General features: G+C 36.2%; 1 protein-coding gene across 1 annotated transcript; it reads right to left on the bottom strand.

The window, feature by feature from the left end:
- Positions 1 to 17983: 17983 nt before the first annotated feature.
- Positions 17984 to 19223, bottom strand: LOC108988436 (probable membrane-associated kinase regulator 4). The gene has a single exon (XM_018961700.2). It carries the CDS (start codon positions 19178 to 19180, stop codon positions 18071 to 18073), a length of 1110 nt encoding a protein of 369 aa, XP_018817245.1. The 5' UTR covers positions 19181 to 19223; the 3' UTR covers positions 17984 to 18070.
- Positions 19224 to 23737: the final 4514 nt, after the last annotated feature.

Here is a 23737-nt window from a genome sequence, read left to right on the forward strand (position 1 = left end):
CTGAATAAAAATGGTGTGGACCTCACTCTTTTGACTAATTGGAAACAACCATGAGTACTTGGTAAAATGATCAACAAACAATGCATAAAACCGAAACCCATCAAGTGAGGTGGAGGACGTAGGTCCCCAAATATCTGTATAGATATATTCCAGAGGATGAGTACTAATGAGAGAAGTATGAGAAAAAGGCAATTTATAACTTTTATTGCATTGACAAGCAGTACAAAGGGATGATGAAGAGGAACGAGACACTGCAACTGGAAGAGAAAACTGACGAATGACCAGATCAACAGTTTTATTTGACGGATGCCCAAGTCGTTTATGCCAAATTTCAGACGTGGTGCGTTCACCAACCAGTGCTAAAACAGAGGATTTGGTAGCAATAGGAACCATTGGCATTGGATAGACACCATCCTTACATTTACCGCGAAGAAGAGTCGTCCCCGTGCTCCGATCCTTCACAAGAAAATGGAATGGGTGAAACTCCAGATAAACATTATTAGAGCGAGTAAAATTATGAACCGAGATCAAATTCTTGTGAATATTAGGGACACAAAGAGTATTGGTTAAGGTAAAGGTTTTCGAGGAGGAGGGAATAGTCATAGAGCCAACATGTGTGACTCGCAAACCTGAACCATCGCCAATGACGACCTCATCCGTGCCATCGTACTCCGAGTGAATGGATAAGTTTGCAAGATCAGAGGTACTGTTATGGGAAGCAGCTGAATCCACAAGCCATTTCTTGTCATTTGAGTCGCTTGTAGTGGCACAATTTGCAAACTTTTCAGTAGAAACTGAGCGACAGAACTTGGCTGAGTGTCCCACTTTGTCACATAGCTGACAAATAATTTGGGGCTTACCAGTCCTCTCTTTACGACCATATCGACTGGAGTTGGTGCGTTGCTGGCCAGAGGATCCATGGGTGAAGCGTTGATTGCGATTTGATTTGGAACCAGCAGGACGACGCTGGGTTGAGTTTGCAGTAGCAACTAGAGATGAGTTGAAAGCTTCAATACGTTTTAGGTAGTTTTCATGACCAACTAACATGTCATGAAGTTCTTCAAACGTAAGAGAAGTTTCACGTGTCCGAATAGGTGCTGCAATATCACGGAATTCAGGACCGAGGCCATTGAGAACATAAAGTGTAAGATCATCCGCTGAGACGGGAGAGTCAATCACCGCAAGTTCATCAACAAGAGCCTTAATGGCATGAAGATACTCCGAGACCGAGCGAGACTCTCTTTGAATAAGAGTCAATTCCTCCTTAAGTTGCATAACACGAGTGCGTGAACGAATGGCATACAATCGTTGCAACTTGGACCATGCATCACGAACAGTAGATGAAGAAGCAATGAGTGGCATTACTGGTTCAGAAACTGATGTAAGGATAGCATGAAGGAGCAGCTTATCTTGCCTAAAACAGCGCCAGTAGGCTGGATTTGGAACAGCTGCAGAGGAGGAGGTGCTTGTGGGAAGCGTCGATGATGGGCAGACAAATGTGCCGTCAAGGTAACCTTGGAGATCGTAGCCAATGAGTAAAGACATCAGTTGGGCACGCCATGAAGGGAAGTTGGAAGGTGTCAGCTTTAAAGGGAGCTGAGAGCCGGCATTAATGGCAACAAGATGAGTGTCGCCATTGCCATTGGGCTCAGAGTTGTTGACGATCACAGACTCAGAGGATGTGGCCATTTAGAAAAAAAAAAAAAACTCGTGAGAGAATTAAAGCTCTGATACCATATAGAAGATACGAAAACTTACTTTATTGATATGAGAGTGTCCTCTATATATAAGGGCTGTACATGATATGCAGTTACAAGTTTAAAAATGTGATGATATCTAAAATATTCAAATGCCGTAACAAGAGGCTCCTAGACTATCGGGTAGCAGATTTACAGGGGATAGACGTAAGTCAGTTTTACACTTATACGATTTCCTTTAGTCAAGTAAATCAGTTGGTTGCACCTATACGATTTCCTTTATACTAATGACATGAAATTATTGTTTACTTTTACTTCAATTTTGTAGCTTGAACCCTGCGTGTTTTGACTATGTGGGGTCAGTTTGTTGATGCTAAATGTCAACAAATTTCAAAAGTTATTACAAGTGAACCAATCATTTTTACCAGACGATTAAAAGTCACTTCTTATAATGGTATTATTAAAAAATTCAGAATTCTATGTTTTTGTTTTGTATAATATGCACATGCCATATCTAACATATCTTTTTAATTTAGAACTCTCTTTGTCGTCTCAACCAACGAGTATGTTTACTATAAATCCTACAATTCCTGGCGCAACATCATTGCAAGAATGGTAATATATGTTTTCTTTTTCCCGTTTAATTTTAAAACAAACTTTTATTAATTTTTGTTTACAATATAGAATTATTACATTTTCAAAAATTATTATTTGTTTTTAATTTCTCTTAAATTCATGCAGGGAAACACTCAATGATTTCTTGCTTGAAAATGTGATTATAAAATCCTTGGTATGCCACTGCTCAAACTGTCTGGAAATTAACAAACATTTATGATGTTGTAGAACTTCTTAAGGCTTCACAACCTGAAATAGTAAATTATATTCTTAACAATACTTTTTTAATTATTGATTATCACAACAAAATCATTTTAATACTTGTTATAAATATCATATAGAAACCAAAATTTTGGGTGAAAGGCAAGATAAACATGCTTGATCTCCAGCAAATCTTCTTTTATATGTCTTAAATCGGATGTAATAAAGAAACAAGCTATGATTACAATGAAAAACTTTCATGTTACCAATGTAAGCATATAAGCATTGCACAACCATGGCATGTACATTTTTTCTAAACCTTAAGTTCGCATTGCTTGCTTAAAAAATTTAACATATATTTTCTATACATTCTAACATATAACTATATTTTTGTTGATAATAGTTGTCGAGTATATGTTGAAGTTGATGATGGTATAGGACAGCTAGCTACAATAGTATTTGGTGAAACTGCAGAAAAAACATTGGGTTATTCAACAATTCATTTCATGAATTATACTGACAAGGTAATATAACATTACATTTTTAAAATTTCTTCAATTCAAATGATACAATTATAAATCAATATATCATTTTTATAATAAATTCTATATTTTTTTTCTAGGAGCATTTGCCAATCTTAGAAAAATGGCGAAAGAAATCTCAGAAACAAAATGGATAATTGAGCTTCATGCAGATATAGACCACATGAACCAACAATGCTATAAGAATTTTAATATCTTATCAATTACTTATGCAAAAGAGAAAGAAATATGTTAGTTACTATGGTTGTAGCATGAACTTTAGTTATTATTTAAAACTTATATCAAACTACATTTTGTAAACTTATATCAAGTTTCTTTTGCATATATATTACTATGGTTGTTGCATATATTATTTGTTCTCTTTGACATTTCAATTTTGTTTTGCGATTAGGTTATAACCTTTTGCTATATGATTTATAAATTTATGAGAAAATATATATATTCTTTATAATACAATTGTGTTATTTTTATTTCTATCTATATATAGATCATATATATATATAATTACCATATGTATTTTCTCTCCACTGGGCAAACGTCCCTTGGACGTTTCAGTACTAATAGTGTGTATATATATATATATATATATATATATATATATATAACTAGCAATTCCTTGGACACATGATTCAACCATTTTATAAGCATTAATTGAAAAAAGCGGTCTCTCTTGAACCCGGAAGCTCTCTCTCAAACTCGTCTCTCTCAAAACTCCCGTTTACAGTTCTAACTCGAGGGGGTGGGAGATTCGGCTCCTTCCCCATCCCTCCCTCTCTCCCCACCCCTCGTACCCTCTGTGTAGTGCTCCATTTTGTGTTTGTTGTGTTTTGCAGGCTAAATAAGGGAGAATCGCGGATCTAGATCCTTTGGCAAACATAGATCAGCACGCGCCTCTCCATGGAGTTGCCTAGCCGCCGATCTTCAAGACTACCGAAGGCGGCGCCAAACAGGGTGTGGCGAGTTGCTCACACGCGCGGCCAAAAGTTATCAGAGATGTTCGGCGAGTGGCTTTCTCGCGTGGCGCCACTGAGTTCTGTGAGTCCGGATCCTCCAAGATCGGTCGACAGTTTTTTCCCAGGGTGGCGTGTGTACTACACGCGCCATCGCAGCTGCTTGGAGCATTTTCCTTTTCCGTTGTTACAGTGGTTTTCCATTGTATTTTATTTCTTGTCCTATTCTTCTTTTATTGAAAAATAAAAATCCAAAAACTTTTGTCCCTTCGGACCTTGGTCCGAACAGTGTTATCTCCCCTCTCCGTTTAGGCGGTGTATGGGGTTTAGTGCACCCTACTCTGTGTAGTCGGGGTATGGGTTTCGTCACCTAGTTACTATTACTCAGCCACGGAAGTGTGCTGGGAAGCTATTAATGTTTGTAACTGACTTTTTAAAGTCAAATTTGTATGTTTTCTATTATGAATGAAATGTGATCCTTATTATAAAAAAAAAAAAAATCAGAAAAAGCAATTTACCAATTATGGTAAAAAAAAAATACACCAATCGGAAGCCGCTCCAAATATCAATAGTGTCCAACAATCGCGTGGCCAGCAGCCTGGTAGTGGCAGCGAATATAGCTCGATTTGGTCTTCATCTTCTCTGAAAATGCGAAGAAACATCTCACAAATTTAAACACACCAAACATGAAAACAACGGGCCGGTTGATATGATAGATAGAAGACAGGAGGGAGGAAAGACGACGAGCTCCACTTTTTGAGAAATGTTTTGAAAATGTCTTGAATGAGATTTTTTTATTTTTTATTTTTTTACCGAATGATTAAGAAAATATTTTTAATGATGTAAATTTTTTATTTTTTTAAAAAATATTTATGATGATTAAAAAATTACATGAAAAAAAAGAAAAAAAGAAGAAAAAAAATTACACTATTCGGGACATTTTTTGGGTCTCGAATTCGAGACCCGTAGCAGTATTCAGTTTCACTGTTTCAGGGGAGAGAGAGAGAGAGAGAGAGAGAGAGAGAGAGAGAGAATCCGACAATTCACTTTAAAAATGATACTTTGTCCACTCAATTTATCCCATTATTTTGACACCTCATATTTTTTTTTATTTTTTTATTTTTTTATCTTTACTACTGTTAGTTTATTGATATTTTTTTATATATTTTTTAAAAATGTTTTAAAATGATAAAAAAATTGCAAAAAAATAAAAAGACCAATTTAACTTAACATCACTTAGAGCGGTGCAACTCAGGCGACATGCGACAGAGTAGCACAACTCTTCTTGGAATTATTTCAGATACCAAAAAGAAAAAAAAAAAATTGTTTGCATTTCTTACCTCTTAACCTGCATGCTAAACTCTTTTTCTCTTTTTGGCAAGCAAACTGATCATGTAACCTATTTGATATTTTATGAAACTTCGTTTCCCTTTCCTTTTTTTTTAACGGTCAGGAGTGATCATGGGGACAGTGGCTCCCAAAAATGAATTGATATATAAGGAACCAAATGAATCAAACAACTTATTGACAAATGCATGGGCCTGCAGTACTAGCAATCCTATCTGTGTGTAATTGTTTTAGAGCCTCTCCCTTTATAAATATCACTTTCGGCTCATAATTTGCAAAAGTGACCTACTATACGTTGTGTCAATTGCTGTCGATCCATGATTTTTTGTCGATTTCTGCACTGACATATCTCAATCAGTACCGACTCACTGAACTGAACTACTTACCATCTTTTTTCATTGTATAAACAAAAGATCACTGCATTCAGAGATGAAGTACTACTGAAGAAATGATCGCCTATATATATATATATATATATATATATGTATGTATGTGTATAAAGTAGCTAGTGATCAAGAGATCAGTCTACAACTTCACACACAGAGAGACTCAAATAATTCGTTCTTTTTTTTTTTCTTTGAACAAATAATATTGAAGTTTATCTTAATGATCGTACGTATAGATCAGAGACAGGTTTGATGACAAGTTGCTCGCGGAAGATATTGATGCCTCCTGAGTTCTATATCTCCACTGACAATACTCACATGCTCCACTTGTTTGCCGACATATATATATATATATATATATATATATATGATCACTCATCACATATATCCAAGCAATTTATATATAGTATGTAAGAATATTACATTCTTCATGCGAGCTTGAAAAATAAACTTAAACTAGAAGAGAAAAAACACTCCAAGTTATTAAAGATATTTATCATAAAACTAAAATAAACTAAAAATAGCAAGAAGACCTAGAAATTCAAAACTACAAAATAAAATATGAACTAAGAATAAGAAAATATAAAAAAAAAGTGAGAAATTAAAATTAAAAATAATTTCAATTTAAAAAGAAAAACTCAGGCGGTGGGGAAAAGTTCATCAGTTGCTTGTAATTACATATTGTCCCTGCATGAGTACTGTTGACCTACTGATATTTCCTGCAGAAATATCTTAATATATAGATATATAGTTGGTTTGGTAGTACTGATTTATCCTAAAACCTGTGTCAAAAATCTAGCAGACATGTCAGCTCAAATTATATATGTTAAATCATAATCAATAGACAAAAAACTAAAAGTTTTTTTGTAAGATTTTGAGTGTTCTACAGCTGATTTTGTCTTCGTATCCTTGTGGGTATGACATGGAAAAACATCAATATTATTGGTTTCCACACGAATGAGTGTGGGCTATGTGGAGTACCTGCGCCCCAATCTTCCAAAGACGTTATCATGAGAACAATGATACTTCGATAAATATTAAGTAAAACCACAACGTAGCTAGCTAGGTACCTTTTGGACTAAGGGCCAACTACTATACTAACTCATGAAGGTATGGATTTGTTCACTTCAATGCTTAATTTGTGCCAAAGTTTGCCTCTAGACCACAAGTCAGCTACGCACCCAGCTCGTATTACTGCTTACAAATTATGTATATGCATATATACACCATAGTTTTTATGTATATGTTTCATAACAATAGTTACCTATAAGTCATGCGCTGATCGAGCACTTTAATAAAATACTTTTCTTTTATTCACTACCTTTTTTAGAAATGTTTTAACCATAAAAATATCTTATAAAGGTAAACTCACAAATTAACGTAACTAGCTTGATGTGGTATATTAGATTGTAAAGTTACTTTTATTAAAACATATATAGATATAATATATCATATAAAACTATATCAGTTGTGGGTTTACTTCCTATGAGATTCTTTTATAGATGTATTGCTTCTCTTTTTTTTTTGGTTTCCTCCACATGAAACTCTCCCTTAAATGCAGGGCTGTGCAAACTTCTGAAAATTCTGACTCCATTCGACTTCCGCTCCGATTCTGACTCCAAAGGAGTCGGAGTGGTCGAAAATCAAAGTCGGAATTGGAGCAGCTCCGAATAAGTAGAAGGAGTCAGAGTCGGAGTCAAAGTTCATAGCTCAAGGAGCTCTGAACTTCGAACACGGACTCCGATTGTTTTTTTTTTTTTTTAAGAAATTAGATGTAAAATGATGTGATCGTTTTAAAAAAAAAAAACTAAACGACGCCATTCCACATAATTGTGATCATTTCATCACACGGGGGTCCAAAACATAAGAATCCCTTCCCTTCTTCCTTCTTCACTGAAGTTTGGACCTCTTAGGTCTCCTCTACGACTCGCCACCTCCATTCCCTCTCTATTGTCGTCGTTGCCTCTTTGCGCCTCCGTAGTGTGTTGACTCCGTTCCCCTTCACTTCTCAGACCAGCCTCTAGTTAGTCGTCCGACTCTAAGCCCTAAATCAAGGAAATTTAATTTTATGTTTTCTTTTTTTCCATGTTGTTGGGTTGCCTAGAATTAGTTGTTTTGGGTCTAATTGTTGTGATTCATGTGAAATTGTGTTGTAGTAAGGAAATGTGATAGAATTGAATATGGTTGATGCGTTGGGCTGTGCAAACCAGTATGCATGCAATGTGTTTGATAAAATGTGTAAGAGATGCTACTGCTTCAAAAATCAAAACCACATGACCCAGCAAAACAAAGTTAGTAATATAAATTGTAGAATAGTAAACTAATAATAAAAACAAACAGAAAACAAATTATATCAATGAGAACCGCACGCATGCAGCAGCTAGCTAGCTTTTTTATTATCTCATATTAATGGAGACAATTGCATGGGAATGAGAATTAATCAGCACGATTACATATATAATCTTGTCATAATATTATATATTTATATATATTCAAGTTTATGTCAAACAATATATATAAATGAGATAACATCATGAACCAGCTGAGATATGTAACTAGAAGGCCGTCTAGATCATTGCTCTCCTCCAACAGCTCCTATGCATGCAATATGTTTGATAAAATGTGTAAGAGATGTTACTGCTTCAAAAATCAAAACCACATGACCCAACAGAACAAAGTTAGTAATATAAATTGTAGAATAGTAAACTAATAAACTAATATAATTAAAATTCAGTACTATTTAATTTCATTCTAATAAACTAATATCCAAAATGAGTATCTACGAGCTACTCTTTCTTCATGGCTGTATATAAGTCAGTATATAAATATATTGATTTTATCTTTAAATTACTTCGATTGATATAGTATTTCTCATATTTCTATATAAGAAATATTATTTTAATATCAAACAAATAAAATTCTCCCAAAAAAGCACCTCCCGGCTCCTGTTATTCTATGATCTATTTGATCTCTTGAAAAAGGATAAAAAGCATATAAGGTAATATAAGATGCTGCTTTATTGATTTGAAAAATGATTCATAGATTTTTAGAATATGCCAACGTCATTAGGCAGGATGGTTAAAAAAAAAAAAAAAAGGAAAAACAAAAAACCATGAGAGGTCAAAATGGTTTATGAAAAACTCAACATTAATTGTTAGAACTTTGGTAGTGGAAAATTGAAATGCTGCATGTAGTTCTTTGTCATTTTATTTTTGCCTAATTTGACCTCAAAAATCAAGGCCATGCATGCTTCTCTTGGTCCCTTCCAAACTGTCCAAATTAGTTAACCCAACCCTTAATGCTTTTCTTGGTCACCTTATGCTTATCAGAATTGTGGTGGTCACAAGACACTCCATCTTAAATGAGTTGATGCATTTTAATGAATTGATGTCTCTTTTCATGTATGTTTGTTTATGTTTAGCTTCTAATTTATTTTTCTCCATCTTAAATAAGTTGATACCTTTTAATATAGCCTAGTTATTTTTTAAACTAATTTTTTGCTTCTAATTTATTTTTTCAGCTTCTTTAATTGAGATATGGATCATACACCTAGTGGAGACAATCGTCTACAAGGGGACGTGGCAGATGTCAGTGCTACTGCTCCTACATCGATGGGTACTTCCACCCCTAGAGCCACATCTAGGGCAACTACATCTAGAGCAGCTACATCTAGATTTAGAATAGCTACATCTTGTACGAGTAGTCGACTCCTAGTAGATATAGAGGATGAGGATATGTTCAATGAAGAGGAGGAGATGCCCCATTGAGCACGATTAACCACCATGGCCTTCTAAAAAAATGTCGTGGATATGGGAGCATTGCACGAAAATTCTTGGTGATCGTGCAAACCCGCAAGTAAGATGCCATCACTGTGGGCAACTTTGTGATTGTCATTCGAAGAAGTAAGGCACCAGTGTGTTACTAGCACATCTAAATGGTTGCCAACGAAATAATATCGCGAAGAGATTGGTGGCCACTGATCAAACCAAGCTTAGTTACAAAACTTCTACGACCACTGATAGTACAAAGGCTAAGAAACTGGTCATCTCTCAATACAGTGAGAAGATGTTGAGGGACATACTTACAGAGATGATAATTACTGATGAGATACCCTTTACCACAATCGACAAAAGAGGCTTCCGAAAGTTTGTACAAACTATTGAGCTATGATTTCCCAATTCATCACGGTATACAATGATGCAAGATTGTATGAAGAGGCATGCGAAGGAGAAGGCAGAGATGAAGAATATATTTATTACCACTGGCCAGGGAGTGTCATTTATGACTAACACATGGACGTCCATACAGAACATCTGCTACATGTGTATCACAACACACTACATTGACAGTGAGTGGATTTTGCATAAAAGAATTATTAGTTTCAAAGAAATTGTGAATCATAAAGGTGCAATCATTGGGGCGAAGATGGATGATTGTATAAAAGACTGAGAAATTTGAAAAGTGCTGTGTATTAGAGTTGACAATGCCAGTGCCAATGACAAAACAATTGATTGGTTTAAGCAGAATACGACGGTGAAAGATGATGTCATTCGGGCGCACGAGTTTATTCATCTTTGATGATGTGCTCATATCATCAACCTCATAGTTGTTGAAAGGTTAAAAGAAGTTGAAGATTCCATTACTAGAGTCTGCAGCATTATGTGATTTGTGAGGGATTCTCCCCAAAGGCTTGCCAAGTTTAAGGGAATAGCAGAAGATCTTTAGATTGGATATTCTAGTATGTTGTGTTTGGACATTCTAACTCAATGGAATTCTACATACATGATATTGGATGTGCCACAGAAATACCAAAGAGCGTTCGAGGGATGGAGGTTGAGGATGCAGGCCTGAGGTATGCTTTGTTGGAGCCAACGGGATAGGGGCTCAGTATGCCAGACGCACATGATCGAACTATTGTGAGGTACTTTCTTTAAATTTGAAAATTTCTTATGACATAACCATATGGATATTTGGATCCAAATATACGACTGCGAACTTGTACTTCAACGAGCTATCAGGGCTTCACTTCCACTTGCAAAATAGTTGTGATGGCTCTAGGGGATTGTTATCTGCTATGGCTACGAGGATGAAGATCAAATATGATAAATATTGGGAGAATATTGAGAAGATAAATTGATTACTATTTGTGGTTGTGATCCTTGACTCCCAATATAAGCTGCCCGTTATAGAATTTTGGATAAATTCCGTCCTCGGGGTAGTGAAGGTTGCAGAGTTTATTAGAGTGCTAAAAAATGATATTGATGACCTATATAGTCACTACAACAATAGTTGTCAGCCTTCATCTGCAGCTGGTAGCTCCTCACATTCGAGGCCGATAGGGTCGACAGCTTCCTTAGATGATACTGACCCATTCGGAGAGGTTACAGACCATCTGCACTATCAACAACTCATTGCAATGAGGAATATTATGCAGTGTACATCTGAGGCTGAACGGTATTTTATAGAAACTGTCGAGACACCTAGTGATGTATTTCAGTTATTAAATTGGTGGAAGGTTAATTCCACCAAGTATCTAATCATTTCCTGTATATCCCGAGATATGCTAGCCATATCTGTCACTACAGTAGTCTCAGAGTCAGCGTTTAGCACTTGTGGTCTTGTGTTGGATGCTTATCAGAGTTCATTGTCACTGTCAACCGTGGAGGCCCTCGTTTGTACACAGAATTGGATAAGTGAAATACCCATTGGACTAGATATCGTTAGCGCTGATGCCGAGAGCTATAGGCTTGAATCGAGTAACTTTACGTACTTTTAAATGATTATTTAATTATCTTTAATATTTCTAACTTCTATTTTTTTGTAATTTTATAGATCTAATTGTGCGCACTAAGATGACTGAGAGTCTTGGTGAGAATTAAATTCTACTTTTTCCGTGTTCAATTTTTTATTATCAGTTTTTTTTTTCTTTATTGCTTGCAACTTTCTATCTTCATTTCAGGTATGACCAATGGACCACTGAGATTTGAGTGAAATCCGTGTTTAATATTTATGTAGTTATCTTTAAAGACTAAGTCAATGTTGTAATAAATGAGACTGTTATAACTTATGAGTACATGTTATTTAGTTTTTAAGCTATTGTATTTAATTTTTTTTTCAGTATTTTTTTTACAGGTTTGGAATTAGGCTTTGGTGAGCCCAAAAGTCGAAAAAGAGCATTCATTTAGCCCAATAAACAGTCGAAGCTCCGACCTCCGTTCGGAGCTCCGATCGGAGTTCAAAGTACCAACCTCTAATCGGAGTCAGGGTAAAAATTTTCCTCTAAAGGTTGGAAATGTCAACTCCGACTCTATAAGAGTCGGAACTCAGCCCTACTTAAATGTATCTACACATGACTATTATATTTGTAGTGTGTTTGTGAGAGGGAGAGAGAAAGGATATTCGCACCACTTTTGTTGGGTACCAATTGTCGATCCCTTTTCCCTTTTTATCGTTCTCTCCACCCCCAATGTCTGTACTCTAATTTTATATTTCAATAAAATGTTATCTAGCAAAAAAATGAAAATCATAATTACAACCCGATATATGTCAAATATTATTAAAGGATCAAGTGGGGAAGGTTGGTAGGTCTCGCTTTAATCATATATAGTTTTTACATTACACTAGTCGTAAATAATACGCGCGTGTAATGTGCAAGAATAATTAACTCAAAATGAAAATTTCTCAATGTAATTAAGGTATGAAACCTTGAGGCGTTATACAACAAATATATATGACTTTTAAAAGAGCGTTAATTAAAGTTAGCATTTTGATCTGGAAAATTCAGTGTTCGATCGTGAGTTTGTATCCGTATCTGTAGCACTACTGCTCTTCCAATTCTGATTCAAAATGATGAAAGAGCCAGGCTAAAGAGGAAAGGGGTAGTAGGAGCAGTAGTAGTACTCGACCATGCATTGATCTTCATGCATGGCTGAGCCAGCTTGATCTTCAAAAATTAGTAGGTTTGGCCGTCTTTATTGAAAGCCAAAAACATTTAAACTAAGAATGCACAATACAACTTATATGTAATAATGTGATAAAATTAGTAGACGTTTAAGATGCATATTGAAAATGAAGGTGATGATTCGGTAATACACATATATTATAATTTCTCTTATTGAATTTAAGGGATCAATGACTCTTAAAATTCTATAGATATTAAACCACGTAATTCTTTAATTAGATCTCAACCATTAATATTGAAATGAATATATATATATATATATAGTTGGGATTACGATAAGTACTATATATGCTATAGGATATTTTGAGAATTCTGAAGATCAATCTTGGTCCCAAAAGCTGGTCATGTAATGAACCCAAGCTTCTTTTTGTTAAGTATCAAGATCAAGAAAGAGTTGCAAAAAAGGAAAAGAATGAATATTGGAACTTTATTAACCGAGAAAACGGAATTATTCAAGGTCATTCCAAACTCCACGCAATGATCTCAAGCTCAACGTACGATACTTTCAACTTTCCCTCCCTTCCCTAGTTATTCAACTGAATTATAGACTCCCTTGATTAGAAGAAATCCCAAAATGCACCGTCTCCCTATACAGACCCAAAACTCATCGCATCATTTACAAAACAAGTATAAACGCATACCGTATCTTGGTTATAACTTGAAGGGACCATACTATCTTGGTGCCAATTTAAAATTATGCCTTAATGCCACAGTTTGCTGCAGTTTCTCCTCTCAGTCCTTTTCTGATCTGCAAAAAACTTCATTCTTTCTCTGGCATGATTGAGATTCTGCTTCAACTGTAATTTGATCTACTATCTTGTCTTCAGTTGGGGATCCATTGCAGCATTAGTTGTTGTCCCAAGCACATAAGACAACAACTTAGGAGGGGCATAGCCATACAAGGTTTCAAAATGAGTCATTTTAATCGATGAATGACTATTGGTATTATAACAACACTCAGTCATTGGAAGCCATAAACTCCATTGCTTAAGCTAAGAACCCACATAACATCTTAAGTGACTCTCAAGGCACTTATTTAAAGCTTCAGTCTGCCCATTTGTTTGTGGATGATAGGCAGAACTGAAAGCCAAATTTGTACCTTGCAACTCAAACAACTCATTCCAAAAATTGCTACTGAACATTGTATCTTGATCAGAAATAATGGTTCAAGGCATCCCATGTAATCTAAACACTCCTGAAAAAAAATACTTGGGTAACCTTAGTTGTAGTGTATGCATGAGATAGAGAGAAATAATGTGCATGCTTTGTCAATCTATCAACTATAGAAAATACCACACTGGCACCATAGGATAAAGGTAGGCCTTCTATAAAATCTATAGAAATATCAGACCATAGATTTTCTGGAACAGGAAGTGGTTGCAACAAAATAGCAGGGAAATATTCTCATACTTTGTAACTTGACAAGTATCACATTTCCTCACCATCTTCTTGATGTCTGTACGCATGCCATACCAGTAAAAATCCATTTTAGCCCTCTTGATAGTTTCGTGGTAACCCGATTGACTAGCTTGAGGATTAGCATGCAGGAATGAGAACAATCATACCCTTCCTCAGCAACAAATCCTGCTGTAATGAATAGTGTTAAGCACTTGTTTCCCTTTCTGCAACTTAGTACATAACTCTTGAATCTTTTGTGACTGACTATAACTTTGCTTGAGTTCATCAATCCACACTGGGGTCAGGAAAGAAATCACTGCCAATGTTGCTTCTTCCTTTTCTAACTTCCTGGATAAGGCATCAGCAACCTTATTCTCTTTCCCACTTTTATAGTCAATGGAAAAATCATATTCCAATAACTTAGCCACCCACTTATGCTATGATTCAGTACTCACTATTTGCTCCAGTAAAAACTTGAGGGCTGGTTGGTCAATCTTAATCTTAAAAGACTGTCCAAGGAGATACGGCCTCAATTTCTACACAGCTGAGACAAGTGCTAACAATTCCCTTTAATAAGTCGATAAAAGGGAATGCTTCAATTTATATACAGGTGGCTGTGTAATAGCTTTCTTCAATTTTTGGAATGCTTCATCAGCTACATCAATCCACTCAAACCCATTCTTTCTATGCAAGAAGGTTAAAGGTGTTGCAATCATACCATAATTCTTCATGAACTTTTTGTAGTAACTTGTGAGGCCCAAAAACCCCTAAGGGACTTCAAATTGTTTGGCACAGGCCACTCCAATATAGTTGATATCTTAGATGGATTAGCTTTCACCCTATCTCCTGATATTAAATGACCCAGATAGTCCATTTCTGCTACACCAAATAGACATTTTGATATTTTGAAAAACAATTTGTTCTGTCTCAAAACACCCAAAATTGTCTGCTGCCTTGCATGCTTACTAAAATCATTGTTGTAAACTAATATATCATCAAAGAAGACAAGGAAAAATCTTCTTCAAAAAAAGGTTTAAAAATATCATTCATCAAACCCTGAAATGTGGCAGGAGCATTAGTAAGCCGAAATGGCATCATCGAAAACTCATAATCGCCATCATGAGTTCTGAAGGTTGTCTTGGAAATGTCTTGCTGCCTAACTCTAATCTGGTGATAACCAAACCTTAAGTCCAACTTCTAAAACACCTATGCCCCATGCAACTCACCCGAAAGCTCATCATCACAAGAATGGGGAATTTGTCCTTAATGGTCTCCTGATTTAAGGCTCTATAGTCCACACACGTCCTCCAACTCCCATCAGCTTTTCTTACTAACAACACAGGAAATGAAAATGGACTTTGACTGGTCCTAACCATCCCTGACTTAAGTAAATCTTACACTATTTTTTCTATCTCAATTTTTTGGTAATGATGATACCTGTAAGGCCTCGCTGAAATAGAAGTTGTGCCCTTTTTCAAATTAATGTGGTCATCATTGCTTCTATTTGGTGGCAGTCCAGTAGGTTCTCCAAATAAATCTTAGAATTGATCCAAAATTATCTTCATCACTTCACACTAATTCTGACTAGTCCTCTCTTCTACTCTCTCATGAATTAATTGCGATAAGAACCTAAACTTTCTCCTCAATACAGACTCGAAGAATTGGCTGCCATCTTCCACTATACTCTACCCAGAACACACCCCTTGTAAACTGATCTACTTACCAAGCCATTAAAACTTCATTATCATTAGTAAAAATTCCCATACGATTGGTCTTGATGTCTTAAGCCAATGGATCCACAAGACCATGTCAAAACCTCCCAGTGTCAACAAGTGAAAAGACACTGGAAACTTGTTCCCTCGAATCTTAATACTGACCTGCTCACATTTTCCACAGCTCGAAAGCTTTTCACCATTGGCCTCTTTCACTTGCAGTCTAGGCCCTTCCTCTACTTTCAAACTGGCTATTCTGGCCATCAAGGGATCCCAAAAGTTATGGGTACTTCTTGAATCTACTAATATCACCACTAACTTAGATCCAATCATTCCCATCAATCTCATAGTATTAGAACCAAGACAACTAGAAATAACATTTATTGATATTTCTAGGTTTTCATCTTCTTCTACCATGTCTTTTCCCAATTATTCTTATTCACAGCTACCATTTTGTGGCCCTTCTTCATCAGCTACAGTTTCCTCTCCTTGCAAGAGATAAACTCTTGGAGTTATACAGACATGGCTAGGATTCCACTTCTCCTTACTGTGGTAACAAAACATTTTCCTTCTCTTTTCATCCATTTGAGAAGAATATATTTTCTTCCCTTGAACAAAAGACGTTTGAAACTTATTGCCTACTTCCTCACTACCTCAATAGCCATTACTCTTTGCAATCAAGACAACATACCAACTCCAAATATATTCTTCTTGAAACTTAGCAAGGCCAAAAGCTACATTTAAATTGATGGGATTGTGCATCCTCAGTACTGGTCAACGAATTTCATCTCTCAATCCACTAAAAATTTCATATTCTGTCTTATACAGTTGAGAATAGAGTACCAAAAATGCACAAGTCTACACCAATTATTATAGAAAGTATTTCATTTTCTTGCTTAGATACAAAGAATAATGTAGAAAAAAGAATAATTACGCTTAGCATACAAAACAGAAAAAATGGTGGTAAAACTACACCAATCTACAAAGAAAGTAAAATGCTGTTCAAAATAATGAAATGCAGTAATAGAAATATCAAATTTAGTACAAACCCATATTTTCCCCCCCTTTATCTTCATTGGAAAACACTTGAGGGAGACCTAGTTTTTTTACCGATAGCAACAACTTTCACAAATGCGACCATTGGCTCAAGCAAAGCAATCAAAGGCAACTTATGAGTGTGGATCAAGTGTTTCAAATGAAGCATAGTACCATGATTGGCTATATATGCCCCGCACATTCCAAATAAGAATAGAGGTCGTTAATATATAAGTTGATTTTTGTGTTAGACTACTTAAGAAATGCAAAATCGATGAAACATATTTAAAATAGAAATCTTTGATTTACAAAAAAAATTACAAAAGGATAATTCACTACCCGATTCATGTTGTGATGCATTACATCTACCTTACACTTAAAAAGAAATTTACAATTTAATATATCAAAACAAATTAAACCACATTAGTATGATAGCTTTTAATCTCTAGATGTAATTAGCTCAAGTGGTAAAGACCTTGGTCTTGGTGGTATGCTCCATCTCTGTCTAAGGTTCAAATCCTCTTAAGTGCAAACAATTTCTAGAACTGGTCATACTGGAGAAACTTCTCCTTGAATTACCCAGAGTGCACTTATAGAAAACTCGTTGCCAAGAGCCTGTACACCTCTGAAATTAGTCAGGATTTTGTTCTAGAACATGATCCGATGCCAATATAAAAAAAAGAAAGTGTGATAACTTTATTTTCACGGGAACTATAGGATCAAAAGAGGAGTGCTTTGTGAAATAGTCTAGTCACAAAGAGATTACATAAATAATTTCACAAATTGACGTGTTTTAAATGATCGGTTAGATCTATTTTACAATCAAAATAATTTTACAATCTAATATATCAGATTAAGCCACATTCATTTATAAAATTATTTTTATATAATATTTTTATGACTAGAATATTTTCTCGGAGCAAAATCATACTCAGTGGCATGACTTTTTACGGACGAGGGTCTTTTATAAAAGTGCACAATTATACAGACAGCGCGTGTAGCTTTCGAAAGTACAGATCGAAGGGCCGGGCTAGAACATATGAATTCCGCAGAAAATTAGGATTTTTCCCATTAAAGTTAATTTATAATTAAATTAATAAGAAACTATAATCTTTCACCCATTAATTTAACTAATCTGATAGTCCATTGAAACCAACCATCTAATCCGAACGTCACAATATTACATTCAGGAAATGTCTCTGTCATGAGCTTTTCTCCAGTTTCCATCAGATGATGCAAAGTCCTCTCCTTTCTTGATCCCAACACAATTCATTCTTTGAAGCAACATCACCAACAACCTTTGAAGAACTAAATAGCTGCTGAGACTGTTTACAGTGAGCGATTGCTCCATCTATTGAACTCTCAAGCTCTGAGTCCATGCTGCAATTGATCCTCTTGAGCAGCTGTAGATCATTAAATCCACTTGAACCGAATGAAAAGGATGAAGAACCAGAAGAAGATGTAGACGAAGACCATGACTTGGTATCAGAACGCCGTTGACTAACCCCAGAAAAAGACCTCCTGGGGCTGCAAACAGTTCGATTCCCTAGCGTCTCTTCATCAATGCTCTTCATCCAAGTGGATGATATCTGGTATTTCTCCCTATCAATTTTTCCGAGTGGGTTTTTCTTGGGTACCTTCATAAACTTATTTAGACAATCCTTACCCTTTGAGGCAGTTTTTGCTTCTGGAGTGCATGCTGCCTTGGCACTGGAGGATGCATCTGAACAACCAGATTTGCTGAACAAAGTCTTGAGATATGAACTTGAAGCCTTGAGTTTTTGACCAAGTGCAAATTGCTTGATTTGCTTGAGCTTCTTGGCCCAAGACTTCTTTGAATGACTGCCAATGAATTCACTTTTATCAATAGACCATTCTAAGAAGCACTCATCTGGGCTTACTTCACTACTAAACCGGCAAGACTGTGATGGTGAAATGTTGCGGGAGTCAAGTGGAGTACTGCTATTGGTAGAATCTGCAGTACTGGGGCCAGTACTAGTGATAAAAGGACTGCTATAGTACTTTTCTTCTAAGGCTTCTTCTGTTTTGGGTTCAATTTCTGTGCTAGAGCTCTGAAGGATTTTTCGAACCATTTGTGACCGAGTAGGGAGGTTAAGAGGAAGGAGTTTTCCCTTGTAGAAGAGCTCATCAGCTGGGGAAGTTGTGGATTCTCTCTCACGTGACATTGAAGTCATTTGGAACTCAAACTCTCTAGTTTGTGGTGGGGAACTGATAAAGTAACACAAGAAGTTGGAAGAAGAGCTCAGTTCCATATCAATATAGTCTTCATCTGCATGCAGGTTAACTGAAGGTTGGTTTGTGGCCATTTTATGCATTTGACAGCCAGCCCTTTCTCTCTCACTCTCTCTGTATTATGTGTTTAGATCAGAAGAGATGTGCTTATGGGGAGGTAAGCTTGGTGAAGAAAGAGGAGGGCAGGACATGATCATTTAAAGTGATCGAGGATGATGACATGGACGCGCGAGGCCAAGGCTGGCTGGGGCGAGAGGGGGCCCAAGGCTGTGATGACTAAAAATTAAAAAAGGCAAAAAGCTGGTTACTTATTTTTGCTGCCTCTTCTGCAATGGCACCCTCTGATCCCCCTCCCCAAAAAAGAAAATTCCCTTCTGCTCCCCAAAAGAATTTGGCCCCCCCCTCCTTAGCAAATGTGCTTAGCTCCGTCCCTTGGATAGTGCCAAACTAGAATGATATATAGAATAAAATCCTATAGTCAGATATTTTTATTATTATGAATGCTTCCAAGTAGGAAAATTTAGAGAAAAGTAAAACTGTGGACCTTTAATTTCCCTGCCTAGCAAAAAAGGTTAAGCATATAGTTCATGAGCTAGTTGCTTTTGTTTCATCAGTTGTGTGATATGTTAAGTTCAGATGCATCAGCAGCAGCTCATGTGTGACCGACATGCATCATTTGATCAGTCTAGCTAGCTACCTAATTAATTACCTATGAATGATGCTACTATGTCTCCTCATTTTGTCTCTTCATTTTAACTACTCATGCATTTAAATTTTTTTTTTTTTAATTTCTTAATAGTTAATGAAGTGAATATTAGTGTATTTGTATTTTTTTTTCTTTTTTAAAAATATTTAAACATGTTTAAAAAAATATTTGAAATAAAAAACAAAATAAGAAAAGAAAAGTGCAATTTGCACTAGGCGGCAAGCGATTACCTGCAGGCGACAGAGTAGCACCGTTCATTACCTATATATGAAATATGCCAGCTATCTAAACTTGCTACAAATTTTACCACAAAAATCTTGAAATTTTCATGTGATTTGTGGCATGTCATTAATATAATAAATATTAATTTGACTTAGGTTTTTACTTTTAACTTTTGATTTGTAAATCTAAAGCAGTAAAACTTGACGACGTATACATCATGATCATTAATTGATCATCCAAGTTCTCTTCAACATGCATAAAGTTTTTGATGAGCAGTGCTCACCAGCTAATTTAATTACAGTACTCCACAATGCATGGACATCTTCTTGTTTTCTTTCGTTGGCATGCATATATACATGTTGGTACCTTGAATTTGAAATGCCCAAAACGAGTTAAGTCTCCACTACATAGGAAGATGTTGACAGTGCTCTTGTTTTTATGGACAGTTTCAATGGAAGTAATTCCAAACCCATGACTCAACTATGTAATAATGTTAGGACAATGAAATAAAAACTCAGGATGAAGATTCGGATCGATGGATGGATTCTATATAGATATATCTAATATGTGCATATGTATGCATGATTAATGCATGTACATGCACTACTACGCCGCTGGGGAATTCTGAATGGACTGTTCCTCCAACCTTGTCTGTAATCTGTATCGTCCAGTTCTCTCTTATCTAGTCATCGGTACTATAACGAGTCAAGTTGCTTGCACCATGCATATACATGATTCATGTTCATTACGGCCTCAAGTCATGACAGACTACATGCATTATATAGAAGAAAAGGACCATACACAATATATATAGACGTACAATAATACATCTATGGCTATTATAATAATGAACTTTCTCCAACTTATGTTACCCGATATCCACAATCTTTTCGAGTTCGAAAAGCTATCTCATTTCTCGAAACCCTAGAACTTTTTTTTTTTGCATAAAATTAATTTTAAATCTTGAATTCTAACGGATCAACATGATATTCTCAAATTGACGTCCTTTCAATTTATTTTTATAAATTAGAAGATAGATTAAAAAATATAGCGGCACTATAAAATCTAGTGTTATTTATATACTTATGAGAGAGAGTGTATACCCTACTACATGATCATTAGATAATTGGAGAAATACTCTAGCCACAAAAGAATTACATAAAAATAATCTTACAAACTGATATAGTTTGATGTGGTTCGTCAAATTATATATAAAGTTATTTTTATTATAAAGTAGATATAATATATCAGATAAAAATACGTCAGTTTGTAAAGTTATTTTTGTATAATTATTTTATGAATGTAACAGTACTCTTCAAATAAACAACAGGAGAAAATGTGATTCTTGAGAAGCCCTCGTTTATATGTCTACACGTGACAGATGTGCTTTACCAAAAGCCAGCTCAGAGACTATAAACTTGGGGGAGTTGATTACGCGCTGCTTTTGGAGTTATTTACATGTACCGGTCGATCGCATGATCATCACAACTTTCGCAACGTGCTTCTCTGTGAATGGTAAAGGTTTCTGCAGATAAAAGTTCGTGGAAAGCCCAGAGGGACAAAAGGTATCTCTCACTTTAGGAAACTGCCTTCCATTATTATGAATATGGGTATCGCGCGTTAAAGTTGTTTGTGTTAGCTAGCCAGACCTTTTACACGGTTCCAGCTCATAAGCATCTCTGCATTCATGCGGCCAGAATCAAATTACAGATAAGCAAATTAAAGACCAGCTCACTGATCCTACCGTTACTGAGTCAATAACATGATCTCCTCTATGTTTCTATATTTATCTTATCATGTGCGGTACAGATATTTCTGATAGAGTACAGAATACCAGTGTTTGTAGGTTGAATTCACTGTAGGTACTTGTATTGTGCAGAGGATATATATATTATATATAGAGAATCAATTCATAGAGTCTATAAAGAGTATGGGAAATACTCTAACCACAAAGGGATTATCTAATGTTTGAGCTATAGATAAACTCTATGTTCCTAGATCTTCGGTCTTATCCTCAGACTGTTTGTGTTTATCGTTTACACTCCCCCGCAAGCTGGATTGTGGAACCACCACATGAAGCTTGTTCCGCAAAGTAACAAAACGTGTTGAGCCAAGTGGTTTTGTAAGTATGTTAGCAAGCTAGTCCTTGCTTGATAGAAAACGGACAATTAGACTCCCTTGTGACACTCGTTCTCGTACAAAATGAAAATCCACTTCCACATGCTTTGTGCGAGCATAGAAGATTGGATTAGCTGTGAAATAAGTAGCCCGTACATTATCACACCATAGAACTGGGGGTTGGTGTAGAAGAATTCCGAGTTCCTTCAGTAGTGATTGTATCCAGATCAACTCTATTGTGGCATTAGCAATGGCTTGATACTCTGCCTCTGTACTTGATCTAGCAACAGTTGATTGCTTTTTTGAGCTCCTTGAGATGAGACTATTACCATAAAATATACCATAGCCACTTGTCGAGCGTCTATCCTTAGAAGAGCCAGCCCAATCGGTAGCTGAGTATGCTGCCAAAGTGGAGGATGGGCTTGGTTGGATGGTGCATGAACTGACACACCTTGTTGACAGCAAAACTTATATCTGGTCTTGTTAAAGAAAGGTATTGTAAAGCTCCCACTAGGCTGCGATACATGTGCTCATCTTCAACTGGATCGCCATCATGTAGGGAAAGAGAATGAGTAGTAGACATCAGTGAAGATACATGCTTGGCGTCGAGCATGTTTGTACGCTTGAGAAGGTTGAAGATGTAACATTGTTATGTAAGAAAAAGACCATATGGAAGGAAGCTGGCCTAATACCCAAAAAAAGTGCAACTGGCCCATGTCTTTAATTGCAAAACCCAGATTGAGAGATGTAATCAAAGAGGTAAGAACCTTATCATTAGAGCCAGTGATCACTATGTCATCAACATAGATAAGAAAATAAATTGTGGCGAAGTATCCTTGTATACAAATAAAGAGGTATCAGCTTTAGAATTAGTGAAGACAAGGGAGAGGAGTTTGTCACTCAGTTTGGAATACCAAGCTCATGGGGCTTGTTTTAGGCCGTAAATAGCTTTGTGAAGCTTTCATACATGGTTTAGCTGCTGGGGATGGATGAAACTTGGTGGCTATTGCATATAGACTTCGTCTTGAAGGAAACCAAGTAAAAATGCATTTTGAACATCCAACTGCATGTCGAATAGGCCACTTATGAGAAATTGCATGCGCAAGGACTAGTCTAATCGTGCACGGCTTGACCACAGGACTAAAAGTATCTTGAAAATCAATTCCCTCTTGTTGATGATAACCTTTGGCTACTAGTCAAGCTTTATAATGCTCTAGTGAGTGATCTGGATGTCGCTTGATTTTATATACCCAACGGCACCCCACTATATTCATGTTTGAAGTGGGAGGTACAAATGACTAAGTTCCATTACGGATTAAAGCATTAATCTCAGCATCCATGCTCTGGCGCCATTCTGAAATTTTCATAGCTGAGGTGAAGTAAGTAGGCTCAATTTCAAGTGGGTCACATGCAGCCAGTAAAGCTTTGGGTAGTGGATAGCATACCGTGCCATCAATGTGAGGTTTTGGCTTTGAGATAACATTTTGGAGCCTTGTACGCATGAGATGAGTTCGCAAGGACATACTTGCAGCAGCTGGACTAGGAATGGGCGAGGGTGGTTGATGTGGCGTTGAGCTCGAGGTGGGTGGTAGGG

Source organism: Juglans regia, chromosome 4 (genome assembly GCF_001411555.2).
Source record: "Juglans regia cultivar Chandler chromosome 4, Walnut 2.0, whole genome shotgun sequence".
In the NCBI taxonomy this organism is placed as follows: Eukaryota; Viridiplantae; Streptophyta; class Magnoliopsida; order Fagales; family Juglandaceae; genus Juglans; species Juglans regia.